Here is a 24,966-nt window from a genome sequence, read left to right on the forward strand (position 1 = left end):
CGCCTTCATCTGGTTGTGTTGTTGTTCTAAGGACGGGTCGTTCGGCTTCAACTTGTGCTCCGGCTGTCGTCAGTGTGAGTGCGAGGCCTCGGCGGCGCTCGTCCAGCCGTGTAACCCTCAGAGCGGTCAGTGCGCCTGCCAGCCTGGGGTCAACGGGCCGAACTGCAGGCAGTGCGCTCCCGGACACTGGGACTACGGACCGGACGGCTGCAAGAGTGAGTGTGCACACCTGGGCTAACATTACTGTCATACGTCACTGTTTCTGCTTTAGTTGCAGCAGCTGACTGACTCCTTGATGGGAGTGTTTTGGCTTTTTGACCATTTTATTCCACTTTATCACAAACATTGTCGTATCTATGCTAGGTCCAAGGCTGCTTGGATGGAATTATTGTGCTATTACACTTCTGGTTCTGGTTTGCTCTGCATCCAGAACCAAACATGGAGAAGCAGCATCCAGCTTCTATGCACCACAAACAGCTGAAACTCTAAATCTAGACAAGCAGCACCTGCTTAGAGCTGTTTTTGAAACATCATAAATGAAACACTGACCAACGTTTTGATGACCACAAAATGTAATGCTTCAGTTGTCGATTTTTCTGTTGTTTATGATGTAAAGCACTTTTAACTGTCTTGTTGGTGAAATCAGTGTTTTAGTACTCGAGATCGGTCTTGGTCTCGGGACCATTTTTTTGATGGTCTTGGTCTTGTCTCGGACTAGACCGCATTTGGTCTCGGTCTTGTCTCGGTCTCGGCGCTGAGGACTCGGCATTTTATTTCAAGACCGGTCAAGACCGCAACTGTGAAAATATCACTAAACGTACAGCATACTGTCCAGTTTATTTGTTAATATCTTTGTTTTCAGTGGATGCAAAATGCACCAATTAAAAACCAAGCAATTGCGTGTTTCTGTTTCTTCCCCTCCACTCCCCTCTCCACCTTTCACTCGCACGCGGCTCTGAGAAAAGCTAGCTGAACAGAGACACATAAGCATTTGTGATAAAAAAAAGTCACTCGCTGCCTGAATTATTGTGCGGAGGTGTTGACTGACTTGTCGCAAATATGGGACAACGCTGTGTCCAAAAGTCTGCAATATAGTGATGTAACATTCAAGAACAGTCTGGTTCTTCTGCACTGCTTTTTACTTATTAGATAGGACTGGAGTGTCACTGAGAGCCGTTGTTCTATCAGATTACCATACGCTGTCAGAATAGCATACATGCAGTGAGTACCAGGCCTGTGCATGCACATTAATAAGTCCGACTGTCAGAGGAGTTGGTCAGTTCACCATACGCAACAAGTTATGATGAAAATAAGTCATTAAATTGTTTTCAATAATAACTCTATAGATATACATGCGTTGTCGTGGTTTCAAAGTGTATTTAAAGCAGGGTCTAGCTGCAACTGCAGTCAACTACAACCCATGCTGTGTAAAACTCATTAACCTACTTAACCGCCATACAAGATGCCATACATATGTTGATAACAAAGTGTATGATGATCTACGTCATGATTCTATGTTGCTGATTAAATAAAATTATATGGTAATGACTGACAGATATAGCCGTGAGTTCGTGCAAAGCGTATGCTGACCTGACAGAACACCGTTCTTTGTTCTTGTAATGTTCTGCGTACACTGCAGTAGCTATGATGATTTTATTTAATTATGTACATTGATATTTTTTTTATTAACAAATAAACAAAACACAAGAACGAAAGAGCATGCCCATTACTCTTTCATTGTTTTTGTTCAAATTGACAGCTGTAATGTGTGCCATGGTGTCAGACTGCCTCGCTTCATGTAGAAGAAGAGAGGGTGAGAACAGTCACAGTGAGCGCATTGTGCTTGGTTACTGCTTGCTTGTTGCTCCTTGGTCAGTGTTCATAGTTGAGCGTTATTTACCGTGGGGCATTGCCTCAATTGCTATGTTTAATGGTGCAGACAGTGATGGTTTTTGACATGAGCAATATGGGCAAACACCCAGGTCGTTATCTTTTTCGGGATGGCACGAGACCACCGCTGATTGTAGCACAGAGATGGAACCAAAGCAAAACAAAGAGTTTGTTCTGCTTTTAATATTGCTAAAATTTATTAAGTATTTAATATCTAGGTGTTTTTATGGGAATATGGATCTTTTAGATCAATTTGAGAAGTAATTTTGGTCATATTTCACATTTTATCGTATCATGTAGCGTGGGGTGCTGGTCTTGGTCTTGACTCGGTCTTGACTTCCCTCGGTCTTGGTCTCGGACCCTAAAAGTCTTGGTCTTGTCTCGGTCTCGATACACTCTGGTCTTAGTCTTGTCTTGGTCTCGGGTTAGGTGGTCTTGACCACAACACTGGCTGAAATGTGTTTAAATTTGATTGGTTGATTGAACTGATCTGTGGGTCATTCTAGGGTGTGACTGTAACAGAGGCCGCTGTGACCCCCGGACCGGTGAGTGCCGCTGTCCAAACGGGATGACGGGGAGACAGTGTGACGCCTGCTTGGAAAGGTACAGCATCCCTGTGGAGGACCGGCACGGCATGCACTGTGAAGGTGAGTAAATCACACATACCTGCAGACCGAGGATGGAAACCGGAGGGTTAATCACTGACAGAGGGCGTCCTGTGGGTGTGTGTGTGTGGACACTCAGTGTGTGACAGCTGCGTCATCGTGCTGCTGGAAGATCTGGAGAGATTGGACGGCGACTTCAGCTCCGTGTCGCAGCAGCTGAGGAACCTCAACACCAGCTCGATGGCCTGGGCTCAACTCGTCAGTCTCAACACGTCCATACAGGACGTCGCTGTGAGTTTAAATGCACAAACCAAAACATTCGCTTCAAAGAGCTGCAACGTGTGTTTGGTGTGAAACACGATGATGAACTGATCATCGTGTTTCACGATGGAGCTGAATGAAGATACTGAATCTCAGAAGTTTAATCAAATATTGCTACCAGACCAAACATGCATCCTGGGTAAAATGTCTCCAAACTTTGAGGGAATTGTTTTATGGCTTTTATTCTGACTGAATGAAAAGAAAATTTTATTTTTCTCACATTGTTAAACTTGGAAAGCCCTCAAAATCAACTGTACTTATTGGCAAATTTTTTTTGTTTTATAGCTTTTGCTTTTCTGTCATCATCACATCCTCGTCTTTGTAGCAGTTCAGTAAGTTTTGGTTGAGAAGTTGACGCTGCTCCATCATGCAGCGCTATTAAGGTGATAATTTAAGGAGGTTGTTGAGTGTTTATATTTCAAAACAAAACTACATGCAGTGCATTTTTCATCCCACACCAGACTCTGTTTGGGTCGTTTCTCTTTCCCGTTGTGGTATGGATGGCCGCCATCTTTAATCCTGTTATCATCTAGCTCAGTTTAAGGATGACCAGCAGCGCCCTCTCCTGGATGGAGACCAAACTACAACACTAAAAGACAGTCTAAGCAGGCGATATTAGTTAATCGATTGTAACTAATTTTAATCTAATCGATAATCTATCGTAAGTCAATTCTTTGCAGCCCTTGTCTTTTGAAACCTGCAGCTAAGCATGGTAGCGCATTAGTTTTTTTGTTTTTTTTAATGTTGCTGATTTTTAAATCAGTTCATAAAGGTGGGCTCTCTAATAATGTTTCTAATTAAAGGTTGGCTTGTTGCAACATGCTCAGTGTGAGATCAACACACTGAGCATGTTTGGCTCTGCAGTGGAACAAATGTTGCAGCTTTGGTCCGCAGTCGAACCGAGTACACACAAACAGCCAAATCAACAGGTTTGGCTGTTTGTGTGTTTTTGGTGTTTAATTTAAATATCTGGATTCCAGCGCGCCATCGAGAGCTACAACAACACACTGGACGAAAGCAGGAGTCGGGCCGACATGCTGGACATGGACATCGCGACCATCAAAGCTGACATTGATGATTTGCACAGAAAGGTCAGAAACACACACATTCAAGCCTCATGTTCAGTCAATATTACTTAAATTATAGTCTTGATGATTTGGCAAATTAAAACATTTTAAGTTTAAGTTGTTTTCATATTTTTATTGTAAGTTTCTGAGAATAAACAGCTCCACATTTCGTTTTCCTTTAGATAATAAAGTCAGATTAATCAAAAAATTTTGGCAACTTTTTTTTTAGCAAAAATTTACTCATTATTTATTTATTTTTATATCTACAATGGCCCTAATTCGCAGTCGTAAAATTCTGTGGTGTTTTCAGTCAGGAGTAATGACAGGCCGGGTCGGTCTGCTGGAGGACAGTACCTCCCACACCCACAACAAGGCAGAAGATCTGCTGAGATTCATTAACAACATCAGCATGGACATAAACGGTGAGAGAAACGCCTGTTTATCCCCAAACACGGCCGCAGGCGGCGGTGGACTGTTTGACAATCGTCTGATTCTGTCTGCAGCAACGCTGCGCTTGGCGAACCAGTCCCGAAACGAAACGGAGGACGATCAGGATGTGGAGGGGCAGGAGGTGAAGATCAGGGAGGTTCAGGCCCTACTGAGGGAGATGAGGTACAGGAGCTGCGTGGGTCAGAAGAAACTGGCAGACAAGGAGAAAAACGAAACAGAGAAATGTAAGTTTATCATCTGAGCCCCTATTCACAGTTACTAAGGCTGTAACTAATGGTTATTTTTAGTAATCAATTTTTCTATCTAATTTTGTGGCGATTATTCAAATTAGAAAAATTGGCACATTCTACATATTTTTCATTTGACCACTAAGTTATTAAAAATACACGAAAAGATTCAAACAAATAATTCAAATCCTTTTTTTTAAAATAAAGAATTTATTGCCTGAAATTCAGTAACTTTTTTTTTTTTTTTTTCATTTGAGGAGTTTTGGGGAAAACATTTGTACAGGGTGTAGCTGTTTTTATATTAAATCCAAAATGTGTATTTAATATAATTTAAAATTATAGTAGTTCAATTACTGCTCTGAATGTGCTGTTATTTATTTATTTTTTTTAGCAAATTGCCTTATTTAGAGTCTGTATGCTCCAGGTAACAATTAATATATTACTAAAATAGTTGGCAATTTTTTAAAGAATCGATTAATTGCAATTAACTTGATTAATCATTTCAGCTGATCATTTTGAGCTAAATATTGTGAAAATTATCACAGAATGTCCAGTAAATCCCTCTGTATGTATGTGTTAGTATTGGATCGTGTTATCAAGGAGCTGGCAAACCGTCAGCAGGAAAACGTTAACTTGACGAAGGCCATCAGGGACCGTTTGCACCACTTCACCTCTGAAATGATAAACCTGCGAGACGCTCTGAACGAAGCTGTGAACAACACTGCCAGAGCCGCAGAACTAAACAGCGTCAACGAGAAAACTCTGGAGGAAAACAACGTGAGAAATCTGATAAAACAAAGACTGTGTGTGAGTGTGAGTGAGTGCATCTGATGTCCGCTGTCTCTGTTTCCCTCAGAGGAAGATCGAAGACTTGTTAATGAAGCAGAAGGAAGTGAACGACACGCTAGAAATGGCCGTCGCTGATGTCACTCAAGTCAACACTGCGGTTCAGATGCTGCAGGAGTCCAAAGAGGTAAGAAGAAATCAAAATACATAAATATTTAACGAGCTTGTAGTTTGATGCGCTCTAACAGGGAGCTTTATGTAATTGGCTATTTGTAGTCAAGATTCAGGAATATTATGTTCAGTGCTATAAAAACTATCAGGTTTTCCAACTCTGAAAATGTTTACATTCATTTCATTTTAGATATATTGCAGTTGTGCACAGCTAGTACTTTAAAAGTGGCTCTGAGAATTTCAGAATCGCCCCCAAAAATATCCAATCTGTGTCACTAAGCTAAACTGGATACTGCCTAGAAAGTCCAGTTAATTTGGGAAGGTGTGGACGCGTAACCGGACCAAAGAAGTGAGGTCTGGTAAACCTCAGTCTCAGTTTAGTTGAAGTGAACTCTGGTGTAATTCGAATGCGTATGCGAACACCAAGCGGACCAGAGATCACTCCAAAAGCAAGAAGTGGACTATACTGCATGCCGTTCTGGGTAAATGCAACCAAAGCAAATGTGTTAGCCTAGCGCTAGCAGGAGATATGACTTGTGGTCTTTAACCAAAGACAAAAGAGAAACAACCACTAAGATATGATGCTACTCCATTTTTGTTTACTTTTTTGAAGTAAAAGGTTGCGCTCAGTGTCTTCTTCAGAGGTTTTCATGTCATTTCCTTCAGTGGTTTTTAGTGCAGCGCCCCTACAGGTGAGGAGTTGAACAGGTTTTTGGATTAGTTTGGTTGGTTTGACTCTGCAGTGGAACAAATGTTGCAACTTTGGTCCCCAGTCGAATCGAGTATACCGGACTATCAAGTGTGAAAATAACTTAAGTTACCATCCAAGGACAGATGAAGAACTAACCACTTCAGAGAGTCATTTATTCCATTATTTAAACTTGAGTAACTTTGTAAGTTGAGAGTATTTTTTCTAACAAATAACCATCTGGAAACCTCATTGTTCTACAACCTTAACATTGGATTGATCGTTCTTGGTTCCAAACCGCTTGTTTGTGAGTGGTTTTGAATACCTTGAGCAGACCCTGAATTTATCCCTCTAAAATGTATCTGTCAGGAATATGAACATCTAGCGGCACAGCTAGATGGCGCCAAGTCGCCTTTGAAAAAGAAGGTGCAAACATTTGCTGCAACCAACACCTTAATCCCCCTTGTGGAGGAGGCAGAGAAACACGCTGAGCTGCTGAATGCCTTAGCCATGAACTTGACCAGGTAGGGCTCTTCTGTGTGTCCAGCTAAAACTTCCCTGTTAGACAGAGAATTGGTAAATGGTTCCAATAAAACAACGTTAATCTGTGATGTGTTGCTACTACAGTTTGATCGCAGAGACCAAGAAGGATCCGTCTGTGGATTTAACAAAAGCCTACAACAATGTTGTCAATAATATCACTGCAGCAGAACATGCTGCAAAAATGGCTGAGAAGGCTGCAAATGACACTCTACAGGTATACACACACACACATTTGTATTTTTCTCCATGTTAGCACTTTGTTTCAACTTCATTTTAGTAACTAAATTCATGCCTAACTCTAAAATAAAACATAATTTACACCATACATCTAACCAGAAGCGTATAATAACTTTTTTGAAAGTAGTTTTACTACATCATACCTACACTTTCACCTGAAATATTGCTACTCTTAAGTAACGCTTCTGGCTATTTCACTGAATGAAGAACAAACACATTTTAACTAAAAATACAAGACACAGAAACCAACAGTTTCAGTTAAATTGAGAATTCTTATTAGTACACAAGCTTTGCTGTTTTAATGATATTTTCCATCTGCTGAGCTTGTTGTGTCATTTTGAGGTTCAAAGATACAGTAAACTCTGGAAGTACTTCGAGATAGAGATATTACCAAGTTTTGTATTGGAAAAAATAGATTTTGAAATATTCGTCTGCATTAATTTGTTATTTTGTAAATATGTTTGCGTATATTGTGTATAAAATACCAGGATTAGCACTTTTTTTCCAATGAGGTCATTTTAAAAATCAGATTTTATGACCAGTTACTCAGTACTTAAGTAGCCTTTTTACCAAATATTATTTTTTTACTCTTACTCGACTTTGGTCTTCATAAGACCCATTGGTCCTCAGATGGTGAGTAAATATATCCAAAAGGTCCTAAAAATACAGCAAAACAAGTACAAACACACACACACACACGATTGTATTTCTTTCCATATTAGGACTCCCATATTGGGAATGAACTTTCATTCATTTTAGTAACTAAATTTATACCTAACCATAACTGCACCTAAACATTTTTCACACCGTTTGACTAACCCAGGGTTTCCAAAGTGCGGCCCAGGGGCGATTTGCGGCCCTTGGTCTAATTTTGTTTGACCCCCAACTGCAATTCTAGACTGTTACACATATGGCTATGTGCAGCACAGATGGTTGATCCAGATGGAGACTTTTTTTTGAGTAAACTCTGAAAATGAGGGTATTCTCGAGTAGGACCCAACGTTGGTCCCCATAAGACCAACAGTCCTCTGATGATGAATATACCATAATGGTCCTAAAAATTCAGCATAACAAGTACACACACACACATCTACACAAAGATACTTGGGTTCTTTTTAAAAGTATGTAAATATCTAGTTTTCCTTTAAATACTTTTAGAATATAAAGAACCAGGATCTTGGACAGTCAGCAAGCGCTCTGAAGAACCACAGCATGGAACTACATGAAGAGGCCCAACAGATGAACGATGAACTCAACAACAGTAAATACAGTGTTTCTGAATCAAAATTAAATATATTTTCATCTTCTGCTATAAATTATGACCCAGTTTTCAGAATCTGAAGTGGTAAACTTGATTTTTCTGTTTGACAGCCCTGAAGAGAGAGCTCGAAGAAGCTCAGACACGGCTGAACAAAGCCAAGGCCAAACACGATCAAGCTGTGAAGGATTTGGCAGAAATTCAGAAAAGTCTCAACTCCACTTCAAGTAAGCACTTAAAACATTTTAAAACGTTTCTGGAATTACAAAGATTAAATCAGGCTTCATGCATTGGAAAAGCTCTGTGACTGGATGATGCAACAGCAGGTTAAATATGAATAAAATAAGCTCTTCGGGTTACTCTTAGAATGTTTGATATGGAACATAACTATTTATTGATTATTTATTGGATTAACCAATTAATAATTTGATAGCAAAATGTGCTTAATAGGATATATTTTTGGTTTAGTTTTGGCTTAATTACTGCTCTTAGTGTGTTCTTTCAGCAAATAGACTTCCAGTTAACAATTAATCAATTGCTAAATTAGTTGACAATTATTTCAATAATTGATTCATCACAGTTAAACCAATTAATTGTTTCTGCCATACAATTTTATTTTTAAAAACCTTAAGTTTTGGCTCTACCATAGTTTACAAGTTTAAAAACAAAAAGACAAACAAAAAACAATCTTACTACTTAATTTGTTTAAACTATTACATTACCATATTGGTAAAAATAGCATTACCATAGTAGTTTTTATTTAAAATATTACATTTTTCTGGCTCTCAATTTTTTTTTTACTTCACAATTTCAGCCCACAAGACAGAAAGTTTGGACACGGCTGACTTAGATTATTCATCTTGGGGTCTGCACTGCAAATATTACAATGAATCACACTTTCATACTTTTTTAATAATTACAAAAATACATCACAAAATACCTTAAAACACATGAACAAAATCAAAACACAGAAATACCAATCAACCACCTGAACAATTTGAGATAAATTAAAAAGAAACAGTAACAATCTTTACTTAATGTATAAATTCATTTATCCCATCAATTTGCATTTTATAGATTTTTTTAAATATTGTTTTTAAACTTTACATGATCACCAGTTAATGTAATATTTCAGTATTAAATTGCTTTGTACACGTTTTTTGCAGAGCATTAATTATAGGCCAAATAACGTTTGTTGCTCATTTGCTTTTTTTTTTTTTTTTTTAATTTGCAGATGTGACTCAGGAGATCAATGAAGCAAAAACTGTGGCGATAAAAGCAAACAGCACAGCCACTGACGTCAACAACATGTTGCTCCCCATTAAAAAGCAACTGGACCAATGGCAACAAGCTTACGGTGACACCAACTCCACGAGCGATGACATCAACAAGGCCCTGATAAACGCCAGCGAAACGGGTGGGAATACTGCAAAAATTATTTTAGTACTTGGTTTTAGTCATTTTTTCCCCCTTTACATAAATCGGGAATGGCATATGGAGCTGCAAATTGCTCTTCAAATCGTCCACAGTTACTTTTAATAATTATCATAGAAATGATAAAAAACCAATTAATATTTTTGAAGGTAGATATAATAAACAAAACAGGCCATAGCAGTTTTACTATTTTTTTATGGCATAATAGCATTAGATTATCACAACAGAATAACACTAAAATTACCAGTAGTATTTTTGCAGCAATTTTCCTTTTCAGTAGGATGTTTTTTTTTTACCAGTTTCCAGTAAGAGTAAAAACAGAATGCTAGTTCTAAAACAAGAAATGTTCAGTAAGAAATGAATAATAAATTGTTTTACTCAATTAATGAGCCATTATTGAATATTTAATATAAAGGAAAGGGATGCATTTATTATAAAAATGTATTCTTAAAATCTCACAATGATTTAGGCTTCAATTGCAATTAAATTATTGTACCCTATCCCCTAGTCAGTTCCAGAATCAATAAATAACCTGTCAGTAATCAAATGATTTAGTAAGGAAACAAAACTAAGGCTGCAACTAATGATTATGTTTGTAATCGATTAATCTATTGATTACAAAATAATTATTATTCTATTAATCAATCTGATTAAAAAAACAATCCAGTTAACAACTTCACTTACAAATACATTGAAATATGAAAAAAGAAATTATTGCAATTCTTATTTTAAAAAAGAAAATAAAAATTTTATTGCCTAAATGGCGACAACATTCCTTCAGTAAATGCAAGGATGCATCTGCAGCTAAATACTTGCAGCATGTAATGTATTTTATTAATCCAATTAATCGTTTTAAGCAAACACGAGGAGTTTAACGATCAACTACTTCTAGACAAATTGCTGATTTTAATTTTACAAATATCTGTGAAACTTACATTACCTAAAATAATGTTTTTTCATTCTTAGTTCAAAAGCTGGAAGAACACATCCCGACGTTGCTGAAGAAACTTGACGATCTGCAGAATTATTCCGTCCAAATGCCAAACATTTCTGAGAACATCAACCGGATCAGGCAGCTCATTGAGGAGGCGCGCAACACTGTCAACAAGGTGCATACTTTTCTGTCCAAAACTCAAAAGTATCTACACATTCCTTCAAAGTCTGGACTTGGTTCCAAAGGTAACCGGCTGTTTCCCCTCCAGGTGAGCGTGTCCATGAAATTTAACGGGAAGTCGGCCGTTCAGGTGCGTACTCCTTCTAACCTGGCGGACCTGGCTGCATACACCTCCATGAAACTGCACATCAGCCCATCTCAGCCAAAGCAGAGAAAACGTTCCACCGCTGATTCAAACACACAGTTTGTCTTCTTCCTCGGCAATAAAAATGTATGTCCTACAACAGCAACTCAGAGGGACATTTTATGACTAAGAGGGACAAATGCGTGTTATTTTTATAATCATGTCTGCTGTATTTGTAGTCCAACAAGGAGTTTTTGGGCATGGTGTTGGAGGGGAAGAAGCTAAGCTGGTATTTCAATGTTGGAGAAGAAACTATAAAGGTGATATCGTCTCAGGATGCCCAAACTGATGGAACATTCAACAGTGTTGATTTGGATAGGTAAGAGTTTTAACCCTTTCTAACAATGATTTATAGTCAGGCTGCAACTACCAATTACTTTAGTAATTGATTAATCAGATAACCACAAAGGGTTTAAATTGTTTCTCCCGTTATACTGTTCCCCTAAAAACTACATTTTGTGTTTACTTGTGTTGACCTTGACTAATATTTAAATTGCTTTGATGTTCTGAAATACTTTATGGCAACAAACATGCACACAAGCTTATCACACCACTGAGTCGTTATGTTTCAGAAACTGTAAGCATGTAGTTAATGAATATATGTTTACTAAGAATGGAGCCCTGAGGAACCTCATATGTGATTCTTTTTCCCCCTTGGATTTCTAACTATCAAATGACACAAAGTCATTTGATAGTTAGAAATGAGTTTGTAAACGCAAACAAAACTTGACAAATTTCAAAAAGTTTTTTGTCAGAGAAAGAGCTCCAGTTTATCACATTTCAGCAATAAGTTACCAGTTAATGATGTGATAAATTAAAATGAGATTGATCATTTACTTGTGGACAATTGCCAAAGAGATTCTACCCTTTACAATCGTTGAAAAGCCGACATTTTGAAAAATGCTGCAAAAATTTGACGGTGGTAGGAAGTTTCCTCTACCAGCCACTTTTGCCTGTTTTCCCTGTCAAAGCTGAATGAAAGATATTTTTTTAAAAGATTTTTTGGCTGTAAAACTATAATCCATTTTAATTGTTGTTTTGGTTCTTTTATTTATTTACTTTGGATATTTAAAATGTTTTCCAGTTCCAGTGTTAAATGTTCTTTAGAAAGTAAAGTTGGAAAGAATGTACTTGGATTAATATGCCGTTATCATTGTAGTATTAGTAGAAAATTGGGTCAAAATGACAATATTATAGTTTATCACAATCATTTCTAGGACAATTTGTTGTCCAGCAAAATTTATTGAAATACACGTCATCTTTTGTCAAATGTAGCCATCAGAGTCATGAAATCACACCATAAAAACATTATACAGTTATAAAGAAACATCAATTAGAAAAACAACTCAAAAACATTGTAAGTTTAATTTATCCTACGTTAAAAATGTGCTTAGCTTTTCAGACTTCGACGCTTAGGGAGCATGTATTTAGTTAATGCTTGTAACTGCCTCGTCTGTTTTAATGTAGGATTCTCCAGTACGGTCAAATGTCCATGTCTTATTTCGTGAAAGAAGATGAAAAGATATTCAAGGCCAAAGGGGAGGGCAAAGGTGATAAAGGACTGCTCAACCTCCAAACCAACAACACAGTGTTCTATGTTGGTGGACCCCCAGATTCTTTCCAGGTGAGCAAAGTGGGCCAAGAGGCGCCATTGTCAGGTTAAACTCACGATTACAAAAGGAAGGATCGCTGCAACACGGCGCTGAAAGTCCTGAGTAAAGTCACCGCCCAGTTCTCTTCAAAACTAACAAAGTTGATGTCAAATATTTGCACGGCAAAAGTTTTTGTTTGTGCCACTGTCATTTTAAAGATATTAATACTTTTCCAGAGGTCACGAAAGGTCAAACAGCTTTCCGACCTTCCTTAAATCAGACAAAATTGGCGTCAATCAACTCCTACATTTGTTCAGCAAATATTTTTGAAGATATTGATGAAAGTTTGAAGGTTAGAGGTAAACCAGCCTCTGATCCCTCACAGTCAATTCTGCTAAAATTGGGTTGTGCAATAAAAAATTTGTTTGTGCTGCTATATTTTAAAAGACGTTTCCAGAGGTCATGAAAGGTCAACCAGCAACCCACATTACACAAATCTAACAAAAATTTGTGTCATACATTTGTTATGTTTGTTCTGCAAAGATTTTGTTTGTGCCACTGTCATTTTAAAGATATTAGAAAAAAATTTGTGTCACCAATTTTGTTAGATTTATTTATTTTGCTTATATTATAACAATATTCTCGTAATTAAACAAAAATTCTCATAACCTGTACCTAGTACTCCGTCTTAACTCACAGAAGGGATGACTGGAATAAAAGCTCATTTTAGAAAATGTTTTCTCTCATTTCTGATTAAGACCAGATTGTGTGTGGAAAAAAATCACAGATTTAACTTTTATGCCATATTGGGCAGCCGTAGGGCTGCAGCATTAATATTATAAACCTTCCAAATGTAAGACATCTGATAATCAAATATTATCAAGAAAAAGCTGCCATTTTATTTTGTAAGCATAAAAAAAACACAAATAAACTTGATGTTCTTTATATACAGTGCTTATTATGTGTTTATTTTCTTTCTTTCAGCTTCCTGCCCCATTTAACAATTCAACTGGATTTGATGGCTGCATTCAGCTGGAGCTGCTGAACCAGGAAGTAGTCAGTCTGTATAACTTTGAAAAAGCCTTCAACCTCAACACTAAAACGGAGAAACCGTGCAGCAGGTCAGACCATGTTTGTAATTTTGTACTTGGCAGCTTAAGTTTTTTTCTGTTTGCTTTCCCTCCAGGGCTACAATGGAATGGTTTAAAACAAAACATATTCATTTGTTAGAATGGCATAGCCAAAGTCCAGACCTAATCCCAATCGAGAATTGGTGGCAAGTTCTGAAAACCTGTGTTCACAAACGCTCTGCATCTAATCTGACTGAGCTTCAGCTGTTTTGTACAACACGTTTTGAATCGGATATAATTTTCTTTCTAGTTCACAATCTTATTGAGCCGTTGCAACTACGTCACTCGAGGCGCCGTGACGCACGTCAAAAGTGAAGGACAGAAGTATTGACATGATGCCATCTGTCAATCAATCTATGGGGTTGGTCAGCAACTGACCAATCAACCAATTTGTCCCCTTATCTGGAAGTACACGCCCCTTATCTGGAGGAACTGCAGTTAGGGAGATTTCAAAGAAATTAATATGTTTCCCACATCGTCAGTGGGAAACATGCAAACCCGGCAGCTGTTTCCCAGAACGTTAGAAGGCAAATTATAATTTATTACATTTACAAAACCCAAACAGTCTAGATTAATGCAAGAAATTGATCATGGCCTGTACCTTGATTTTATGTGTGTAAATTCCAATGGTAGCTCTAAGGTAGCATGAAAACATGTGCCGCAGTAACTGCGGTACATGTTTATGCTGATGTATATTTTTAGGCTTATTCCTGACGGCAAATTTTCACAAGTCAGTATTATTTAAGTCATCACTCAACCGTTTAGTACGTGCAAAATGCGTTGACACAGCTTTCACACTCATATCCAGTGAGACTTTGTTTTCCTCATCCTTCCTGTGGCTGCGAAAGACTTGGGCTTTATTGTTGAGTTCTCCGTTGTTTCCCGCAAACAACCTTACAGACCTAATGTAGGACTCGTTAGAGAATTTTCTTGCCTGTTGTCTTTGCTTCAGTGTTTATTGATAAGGTAAAAATGACTCCAAAAATGTCAGACATTAAGTTCCACTGCCTCTGCCATTATAACACTGCTTGTAGGAGGTTTGCTCTACTTCTGCACAGAGGTGGAGCCAGCGTCATGTCAATTGAACGGAGCAGCTGAAATTGTTTTCCCAAGTCGTTTTTGCCAATATATTTATAACTTCTACTTGTTCGAGTCGAGCTAATTTGTCTGTGAACGTAACACACTTGGATGGGGCTACAAATTTTGAAATAGCTAGTTCAAAAACCAATCCTGACATGTTGATCAAATTGACGACTTTGCCTGAATTCACACCACATGATTATAGGTGATTATAGGTCATAAACAGTTTCCCCTTAAACCAGACAAGCCTTAGAAACATACAGAAGACGAGATGCTAACCAGTTTTATCCGTACATGCTAGGCTACATGATGGTCTCCATGGTTACCTTCTCCATAATGCAATATTTGATCGCTTCTTTCTAATTGTACTTATTTATAAAGTACCTAAATATTAATCTTCTTACCTTGTATATAGTGTCCGCTGCAAATCCACGATTACACCGAGGGCTGCTACATCCGTCACTGCCGTATCTTTCCTCGTTAAAAGTTACACAATAAAATGACAAGTTTGGATTGTATCCTTATACACTTGTTTTTAAAGTGAAATCAACTAAATATAAGCAACATTAGGGTAGCAGATGTATGTTTTCCAACAGGCTTCACGGAGCAAATAGGTTGTTTTGATAACCGTCACGGCGTATAGGGCAGCGTTCTGAAGAGCGTGACGTCACAGTGTTAGTTTTTCACATGAAATTTAAATTAAATATATTTATGTTTATTGTTTTATTGTGACAAATGAGATATAAGTGTTTTTACAAGCCACTGTACATCCATGCATAAACCCAATTGTAAGACTTGAACCCAGGACTTTTTTGCAGCAAAGCACTACTCCACAATGGAGTCATCTTTGTTATTATTCCATATATGCTTGGTAAAAGAAATTTCTTATAATAGGTCTTCGGTGGTTGACGGCGTATATTTTGATGGAACCGGCTTTGCTGAGATCAACTTTACGGCTAGTAATCAACGTCAAGTGACCAAAATTATCCAGGACATCACACTCCTGTCACACAAAGGAATATTAGTCTTCCTCAAAAAGGAGGTAAAGACCCATTTCAATTGATTACAACACTCTGTTCATTGATGTCTGCTGTCGTTCTTCAGAGGTACTCACTGCTTTCTCTTACGTCCATCAGGCGAAGGTTTTGTGCCTGGCCGTACTTCAGGGACAGCTCCGTCTTTATTATGACTTCAACGGTACTTTGATTGAACATCCGCCTTTCAGTGACGATTTGACACGGCTGAAGATTAGTGATGGAGATTCAAAGACTGTGAGTCGGACATGTTTTTATCTTCTGTTTATCTTAAGTTTTGGCTATGAAGCTGCAGTTGGTAACCTCCTGACTTCCCATCATTCGGCTCCTATTTAGGAACGAAGGTTGCAAATTCTTACGCGCACACAGCAAAAACAAAATCTTATCACGGAATTTTGGTCTAGTTTCTAACGCAAATATCTTAGTAAACTTGAAATAAGACAAAACTAACTTTTCAGCAAGTAGCTTGCTTAAGTCAATAATTCCTTAATATTGATGAAAAAGTAAGCAGGAGCGCGTTGAACACAACACTGTAGAGTTTTTGCTTCTCACTTTATGTTTCATGCTTTAGTGCAACTGTGTCATTCCAGTAGCCAGAATATTTATTCTCATACTTTTCTCATTCACTAGGATGATCAAGCCTGCGTAGCTAGGTAACGGCGCAGTGCCCGTCGAATATGACTCAACAATTGGGAGGTTTTTGAATTGGCTCGTTTTCCAGATGCCAAAAATCATCAACTTATTGCCAAAACATAGCTGGGTGCAGTAGAAACTGGGGATGCACATCGATAGTTTTCTCATTCCAAAAGCAGTAAATCAGTAACATACCTGAAATAAGAAGAGCTAATGAACAGAAACGCAAGTCCATCTTCTATTATCCAACAGTGTCCTTTGCAGGGTCGCGAGGGGAGTTGGTGCTTATCTCCATTTTGAAATGAAGAGCTATTATTCAGCTAACGTTCGCCAATTACCAACAGAAGCCATATCTCAAATGAACATGCATTTAAGTATTATAAGTGATTATAGTCCAATCATTAGTTTCCAACCAAATAAAACAACTGATTGGACAAAGGCAGTGATTTATATATATTTTGCCATCAGTTTTCTGCTAATCCTGCTGCAGCATATTTACTGTGTCATAATCTTCTCAGTCATTTAAACTGTAAATTCATTTTCCTCTTTTTTGTTTTTCAGCTGACCATTACTTTGGTTAACACAGTCAAATTAAAAAAGATCCAAGTACAGAAGAACTCTGACCAAATCTTTACACTAACTTTAACAGAAGACTTACCAGATTTTAATGATAAATACTATCTGGGAGGAGCACCAGAGGAGGAGATGCCTGAAAGGTGAGTTGAGCCATAAAAGCATCTTTTTAAATGAAGGAAATGTTTGCCAGTCGGGATTGAATGGTATCCATGATGGGTTATCATGATGCTGCCACTGCCGTGTTTTATTGTGCACATGGTGCGTTCAGTTTCACTTGCATTGTTAGTTTTCTTTTTACAAATCTCATGTCAACATAGTGGAGTCCTAGAGTCTTTCTTCTTGTCAGTCTCTGTTTACAGACATGTAAACTATCAGTGACATATCCAACAATTTCTTAAACTGAACTAATATTCAACTCTAACAAGCCGAATAGATAACATACCCCAGTGGTCCCCAACTCCCGGTCTGTTGACCGGTACCGGTCCGTGGACCAATTGGTACGGGGCCGCGCGGGGCCGCGCAAGAAATAGTGAAATATTTACATTTTATGTATTATTTGAGTCTGGAGGATCTTTTATTTTGAAAATCCTTTAACTGGATTCTCTCGGTCTCTCCAACATTGAGCCCACGAGCAGCAAAATGAGTAAGAAACAGATCAGATGTCTTTGGAAAGTTTCTTTGCAAAGGGAAAAAGGCAGAGCTGATAAAAGTCCAACAGGTTGGATCGGCTCGTGTGTCCAAGGCAAGAGCAACACGACCCGATTCCAGAGGATAATCCAGTAAAACCCCCAACATGGCGGGAATTTAGAATAACCAAGCACGGATGACGATGTAGAAGCAATAGTGATAGTTTGTGGAGTCAATTTTAAAAGATAAAAGACATAACAAAAAGAAAAGGCAGTGGATAAAAGACAACGGGAGCAGCCGCTCTATTTGCTGCACTATGATTTGGAGGTGAATGTTTTTTCATAGTTAACATTTTTAACCGAATACACATATCATCTCCGATATCTACCGGACTCTCAGTTGCTCATATGTCAGCTGTTTGGGATTCCCCTCTGTTCTTACGTCACCGCGCTTTCTGATTGGCTTCCTGTCACATTCAGCAGGTCGTATTCTCGTTCCCAGACAGGAAAAACCCCACAGGCTGCGATAAAAACTCCAAGGCAACCCAAATTGGGAATATTCAGTATTTAGCGGGAACACAAACACAGCCCCCCCCCCATCCCCTGGGCCGCAGCAAAATTTTCCAAGTCTTGACCGGTCCGCGGTAATAAAAAGGTTGGGCACCACTGACATACACCATGCCATCAGACATCAAGCAGATGTACAAGTGTAACTTTTTCTCCAGCTGAAAAAGTTACACGAGTTCTTCCTACAAAGAAAACAAAGCGTGTTTGCTTTCCAATAGATAAAAGCACCATTACAGTCCTTGTATATTCAGATCAATGGGTATTCTGCTGAACAAGAATCACAAGAAAAATATTTTGGATGCTCAGTTAAACTTTAGGAGCCAGATTGTTGATAAAATCCGCAAAACTGTTAGATGAAATGTAAACTGTTTCAAAATTATTAGAAACTGCCCAACACTTTGCTGTCAGATGTTGTTTTTCTCCATGATCCTCTCTACTAGTACTAGTTTGACTGGCAGATTATTATTATATTATTATAAGTGAAATAATCAGCCAATGGCACTAGTCATTAAGGTGAGGTAAGGTGATTTTATTTAGGCAATTAATTCAAAGTGCTTTACTGGAATTAGAAAGAAATACAACAAAACAACAAACCGAAGGAAAGAGCAAGACTTGAAACAAGGCCAGATTTATTGCAGAAATGTTAATTGTAAGTTAATTTAGTCTTTTTTCAAGTGACTGGACAAAAGTACTTGGTAAGATCATGATGTCATGATGACGTCATGTTGGTTTTACAAGCTAGAAAGAAATTGTGATTTATTATTTTACCAATTGATTATGGATCAGAACCAACAAAGAGAAAAAGGCTGGAGTGACTGATTCTAGAATTAGAATACCAAATGTAAAAAAATAAAACGGTAATAATAATAGTAGCATAGCTAAAGATGTGGATTTTAAGCTGTTGTCTTTTTTTTTTGCCTCCCAGTTTAAAGCAGCTGTTTTCAGCGCGCAACTCTGTGAAGGCCTGCATCAAGAGCCTAAGGGACTTCGACGGTCATGTCAACCTGAAGACCTTAAAAGCCGCTGGAGTCAGTTCTGGCTGTAACAGCGACCTGCTGGTAAAAGAACACACTTACTGAAACCTACGGAGCTAAAATGACGACACCACCATCGGTGCACTTTAGAGGCAGGGCTTCATTTGGTACATAACGACTAGCAATGGTTTTAGCTGTGATGTTATTAATATAACACACTAACTCTTAAATAAATGTATGCATGATGTATAAAAGAAAAGGGGATGCAGTGCTTTGCTGCTAATACTCAACGCTGCAACAACTAGTTTTCATTAAGAAAAAAGTAGCAAGGGACAGAGGTCATGCTAGCTTGACTATGACAAATATAACATGTAGATGTGCTGTGCAATTCTGTGTGTTTCGGTTCAGTTACAACGTAAAAAAGGCGGCCTAACACCAACTCTGACAGATTATCAGTAGATCAGATGTTTAAATGAGCTAATTAGCAACTCTAAAATAGGTGCAACTGGAATTGCCTGCAGTGAACCGAACAGAAGTGACTGTTAATTCTTTTCCTTTTTGCTCTGCTCATGTTAACAGCCTGAACTGGTTGCGCTGAAGCAGGGGAGGACCGTTCGTTAAAATGTTGTGTGTTTGTGCAGGTCGCTCGGAAAGCTCATTTCAGCGGGCAGAGCTACATGAAATTAGCCCCTAATGATGTTAGCAGCCAGAATGACAAATTCTACGCCAGCTTCAGCTTCAGAACAGAGCAGAAAAACGGACTCATGTTCTTCCATAAAGATCAGGTCAGAAAAGGAAAACTTTGATTCCCATGAACTTTCCAGCTTCCCCTTTCTATCAACTCTTTGAGCTTACTGTTTTTCCATCCGTGGCTGCAGGCGGGAATCTGTCAAGTCTCTTTGCAGAAGGGCAACATTGTGTTGAGGGTGAACAACTCGGAGGTCAAGACTCAGAAGACGTACAACGACAACAACATCCACAATGTTGCTTTCTACATTGACCCCAATGGGTAAGACAGCCAGAGATGGTGTTTCATTATGATAATGTCGCCAAAGTAAGTCTTCAGACTTGACTTTGACTTGTGGTCTCAAACTTGAGTTGTAGTGCCATTTTTTATCTCATGTACTAAAAGTGAAAGAACGCCGGTATGCGGTTTACAGACTAAAGCTGCTGTAATGTTTTCCTTTAAAAGTTTGCGGTGGAATATTATGGGCATTAGTTAGTATAGACGGACGTTCTCTTCCTGCCAAGCTATTTGCAACATTACAAGACACTTTGGGCTGGATGTGTCCTCAGTGGACATGGTTTTAAATATTTTCTTTTCACATTTAAATCAGCAATTTATGTACTATATGAAGTGGTGCTTTTGTCTGAATTCCTTGAAACTTTAGCTCCACAGCCCCTTCTTTTACCCGTCTTACGGCATTCAGACATTTTGTAGTTTGACAGCAGCTAACGCCATCACAAGCTAATGCAAGAACATCACTGAAAGCAATTGGATTGTGTTCCCCAAGACAAAAATGGCAAAAACAATGCTGAACTTTTTGTGTTCAGTTCAGTTTTTTCCAAAACAAAGTACAGTTATGTCCTCAAGGAGCTAACAGCTAGCACACTGCGATAACATAACCAGAAGGCACGATGCTACCGCTAGCAAAACAACAGCCATTTATACACAATAAGATAAACAGCTGGTAGCTTAGTCCAGTGTTTTTCAACCACTGTTCCGCGGCACACTAGTGTGCCGTGAGTGATCGTCAGGTGTGCCGTGGAAATTATTCAATTTCACCTACGGTACCGTATTTTTCGGACTATAAGCTGCTACTTTTTTTCTAAGCTTTGAACCATGCGGATTGTAGCCCGCTGTGGCTTTTCTGTGTATTTTTCTTCAACCACCAGGGGGCTCTCTAGCAGGAAGTGAATCATTAGAAGACAAAATTGTAAATCAAAAGAAGAACGTGCTAATTTTCAACCTGTTCAGGGGTATTTTTAAGCAGCAGGCACGATGGAGAAATGTTTTCAAACTCATATCATGCAGCTTTTAAGTTGAGGGTTGTCGATCTGGCACTACAGGAGGGAAATAGAGCCGCTGCATTTAAGCTCGGTGTGAACGAAACCATGGTTCGGCTTTGGAGACGAAGTGCTGCGTCCTTAATATATGCAGCAGATTTATTAGGACGCCGCACTCTGCTGCCCTCTGCTGGGTCCTAATGGAAAATCGAGAGCAGCTTCCAGTTTTTGTTTTTGTTTTTTCAAAAAAAATTGAAGGTGCTAGTATGGTGCGCTCTAGTCCGAAAAATACGCTAATTGATTTTAAAAGATTTTTTGAAAATGAATTATCTGCAAATAATGCCATCTTCGAGTGTCTGCTGTAGCAGTGACTAGCGGCGTAATCATGTAACATTCTTACCACTAGATGGCAGTAGGTACACAGCATTTTACATTAAAACAAGAGAATTAGTGATACATGAACGTTACAGGTAGCGGTGAGAGCATCGTGTCTAGCAAGACAGTGATGGAAAAGACAGAGAAGCTCAGCAGTAGTTGGGTTGGAAAGAACATGAGTCCATTTCCCACAACATATCTGTGTGAAATGAGCTTCTCTAGTCTGGATACTATAAAAACTAAAAACAGAGAGACTGAGAGCTGTGGAGGAAGAGCTTTGTTTTCAATTTCTGCCAGGAAATCAGCTGTTTTCATCCAAACATGCTCAGGTTTCACACCAGGTGGGTAAAATATACAGATATTGACATTTTGTACATGCAACTCTTCATATTGTAACAGTGAATATGAAGTGAAATGTTTCCCAAATATTATTGCTTCTTTCAGAATAATAATTATTTTCTGTATTCCGGCTATAAGATGCTTGTGGATTAGTTTGTAAAACAGTTTGAAGTTTTCTACAACTTCTTTAAATTTAACACCACAGTGTTGTTTCACTGTTCAGGTGTATTTTTGTAGTGGACGTGTTAAGTGCAATTTGAAATAAGAAATGTAAAATGTGATAAAAATGCATTTTTGTGTTTATTTGATTCCTATTCAAGAGACTTTGATAAAAATGACTATATATGTAATATAGGCGGCTACAGAGTATCTTTGTTTACATTTTTGGTTGGTGGTGCCTCGAGATTTTTCCAATTAAAATAACGTACCTTGGCTCAAAAAAGGTTGAAAAACGCTGGCTTAGTCGTTACAAAGACTAAAAAGCAGAAAATTCAACAGTAACTAATTTAAATCTCGTCTTATTTTTTTTATCTTGAAACACAAATACTTATTTTACAGTTTATAAGTGTTTTAAATAATATGAAGCAGCCTTCAGAGGTTGTTTGCATGGTGAATAAAATAAGTAGAGTTGCTTTTGGAACATAATAAATTGAACATTGACAAACATATTTGATATTGATGATTCTGATGGCGCTACTTGACATTAATGGTTTCTCGATGGTTTTATGATGCAAAGCACTTTGAACTGCTTGTTTACTGAAATGTGCTACACAAATAAACCTAACTGATTGATTACAGGGTAATATTTTTTTATGTTAATGTAATAACTTAAATCTGAGGACAAACAGTCCTAACCTCAAATCATGAAGAAAAAAAGTCACAAAAATGTTTTGTTAGGAATTTGACTTGGATTTGCTCCTCAGACTTGTGAATATACATCTAAAGCTGTTTTGTTTGCTGACTGTCGGCTTCCACAGGTTTTATCTTTTAATGGACGACGTAAAGGAGAGCAATGGCGGTAAACCGAACATAAAGCCGCTTGCTTACACGGGTCCTGAGGATGTCACCTTCCTGGGAGGATCACCTCAGGAAAACGTCGACAACCTCACAGGATGCATCAGCAATGTCATCATAAAGAGGTCAGAAAAGCCCTACAGAGTCGGGGAGAAACCATGTCTTCTTACAGATTATAAAAAAATAACCTAACAAAAACAGTTTTCATATGATGGCTGTACGTTTACACTAACTTTTGGTTTTGTGAGTATGGCAGGCCACTTAACATAAAATCAGTTTAAAATCAGTTTTACCAGTTTAATTCCAGATAATTGAGAGATATTGCTGGAAGTGAAAAAACAGGAAGTTCTTTGCAGATTTCTGAAGTGGTCTTCAATTGTATGAATTAAATTCATTTCTTTAATCTCCATTTGGGATCAATAATGTATTTTTGAATTTGAAATGAATTTTGACTCCTCAAAATGTAATTGAAGATATTGAATTATTATTCCTATTAGTGGGGTTGAAGATGCTGATTTCTTACCATTATGGATTGTCAAAAGGTAGTTTTGTCTAGTTAGATTATTTTTTAGATATTCATAATGTAATTATGGACAGTTGGACAAAAAAAAAAAAAAAAAACTACAGCCTGCCTTACATCAAAATTTGCTGCCTTTGCATATAATTAGGATGACGGGACTGCAGCTTTATAACCAAAAGGTAAAATATGTGCGTGATTTTTGCATCCAGGAGGAAAGGTGATCAAATGGTGGAGAACCTGCTGAAGGCGAACGAAAACGAGAATGTTCTTCTGACCTGTCCAGCAGCTCAAAAACCTCAGCAGATCATCGCATCGGAGCCGAGACGCAAACAAAAGGTACAGTACAAACACACGATAGCTCTGCTCCTCCAGGCAAAAAGGAACCGCCGCTTTAAGAAACTGTAAACACGCTTCTGTCTCAGGGTAATCAAAAGAAGCCGTCGAAATCTCGCAGCCGCAGTACCAGGGAGTCCTGCCAGGGGGAGCTGTCGCACCCCGAAAGCAGAGCGACGCACTTCAGTGGCTCCGCCCACAGCTACCAGAAATACGATCCAGTGGTCAGAACCATGTGAGTGTGAAATTACAAAAATGTTCTAGAAAAAATACTTTGAAATAAATTAAAAAAAAAAAACCCTGAAATTTTGACACCAATTCTAATTAATTAGAATTTTTTTTGAATTGAAGAAAAAATATTTGCACATTTTTTCTTGCAAATTTGTAACTTTTTTTTTTCGGAGAAATCTTTTCTAGAAAATTTACAATAAATCAAGATTGAGTAAAAAAAATATTTGGTAAAAAGTCTGCTAATGAGTAACTGATCAAATTATCAATCATTTAGCATTAAAACATTACATAATCAGATGGATCAAAATATAAAGCTCTGTGGAAATTTTGGCATTTTAAGAAGGAAAATAATAATTCATATAAGTAAGTAACAAAAAATAAAATCAGGCAAAAATTTTTTTTTCAAATTAGGTTCTTTGAATAAAACTTTATGGAACTTTTAACAAAAACTGCAGGTGTGAATTTTTGGTTAAAACATGTTTATTTGTCATGCAGTGGGTAGAAAATCCAGAAATTTTACTCAAGAGTAGAGATACTTCATAATAAAATTACTCAAGCAAGAAGTACAGTGTAGTAAAAATACTCCTAAAAGGGATTAAAAAAAAAAAAGTTACTCAAGTAAATGTAATTGAGTAAATATAACTAGTTGCTGCCAAACTACAGCAGCCCTAATATTGCATGTAGAGGAGCCCTAAATACTCACTGATTAAACTGACTTTTCCTCAGTTCTCATCTGTCGTTGGAGGTGAAGATCAACTCCTCTGATGGCTGCGTTCTGTACGCAGCCGGCAGGCAGCATGGCGGAGCGGCCATGTTGCTCAGCGTCCTGAAAGGTCACCTGATCCTCTCGGTGGAGTCAGCCAGGAGTAACGTCAAAGTGCGCAGCTTGAACAAATACGACGACGAGCGGTGGCACCCGGTAAGGTCCTCCACGCAAGCGCAAGATATGTACATAAAAAG

General features: G+C 38.1%; 1 protein-coding gene and 1 long non-coding RNA gene across 3 annotated transcripts in view; one reads left to right on the forward strand and one right to left on the reverse strand.

The window, feature by feature from the left end:
• The window catches only part of lama5 (laminin, alpha 5), a 96,622-nt gene that overhangs the window by 66,458 nt on the left and 5,198 nt on the right, over window positions 1–24,966 (forward strand). For both annotated transcript variants that reach the window (XM_017309445.2, XM_081609330.1), the window contains exons 47-74: window positions 32–215; window positions 2,397–2,537; window positions 2,635–2,786; window positions 3,797–3,907; window positions 4,194–4,305; window positions 4,387–4,557; window positions 5,141–5,337; window positions 5,417–5,533; window positions 6,575–6,729; window positions 6,833–6,962; window positions 8,144–8,246; window positions 8,357–8,470; window positions 9,478–9,660; window positions 10,644–10,786; window positions 10,880–11,062; window positions 11,155–11,294; window positions 12,443–12,599; window positions 13,552–13,688; window positions 15,672–15,819; window positions 15,914–16,048; window positions 17,006–17,160; window positions 19,139–19,271; window positions 19,829–19,972; window positions 20,066–20,196; window positions 22,886–23,047; window positions 23,652–23,778; window positions 23,865–24,010; window positions 24,733–24,925. In XM_017309445.2, coding sequence (XP_017164934.2) covers window positions 32–215; window positions 2,397–2,537; window positions 2,635–2,786; window positions 3,797–3,907; window positions 4,194–4,305; window positions 4,387–4,557; window positions 5,141–5,337; window positions 5,417–5,533; window positions 6,575–6,729; window positions 6,833–6,962; window positions 8,144–8,246; window positions 8,357–8,470; window positions 9,478–9,660; window positions 10,644–10,786; window positions 10,880–11,062; window positions 11,155–11,294; window positions 12,443–12,599; window positions 13,552–13,688; window positions 15,672–15,819; window positions 15,914–16,048; window positions 17,006–17,160; window positions 19,139–19,271; window positions 19,829–19,972; window positions 20,066–20,196; window positions 22,886–23,047; window positions 23,652–23,778; window positions 23,865–24,010; window positions 24,733–24,925 — 4,104 coding nt within the window. The remainder of the gene's footprint in view (window positions 1–31; window positions 216–2,396; window positions 2,538–2,634; window positions 2,787–3,796; window positions 3,908–4,193; window positions 4,306–4,386; window positions 4,558–5,140; window positions 5,338–5,416; window positions 5,534–6,574; window positions 6,730–6,832; window positions 6,963–8,143; window positions 8,247–8,356; window positions 8,471–9,477; window positions 9,661–10,643; window positions 10,787–10,879; window positions 11,063–11,154; window positions 11,295–12,442; window positions 12,600–13,551; window positions 13,689–15,671; window positions 15,820–15,913; window positions 16,049–17,005; window positions 17,161–19,138; window positions 19,272–19,828; window positions 19,973–20,065; window positions 20,197–22,885; window positions 23,048–23,651; window positions 23,779–23,864; window positions 24,011–24,732; window positions 24,926–24,966) is intronic.
• Window positions 3,996–24,819, reverse strand: LOC145552310 (uncharacterized). The gene is made up of 2 exons (XR_014088307.1): window positions 24,710–24,819; window positions 3,996–4,523 (listed from the first exon to the last, which is right to left on the reverse strand). It is a non-coding gene; the product is annotated as an uncharacterized LOC145552310 (long non-coding RNA).

The sequence above is a fragment of the Poecilia reticulata genome, chromosome 7, assembly GCF_904066995.2.
Source record: "Poecilia reticulata chromosome 7, P_reticulata-male-v2, whole genome shotgun sequence".
Lineage (NCBI taxonomy): Eukaryota > Metazoa > Chordata > Actinopteri > Cyprinodontiformes > Poeciliidae > Poecilia > Poecilia reticulata.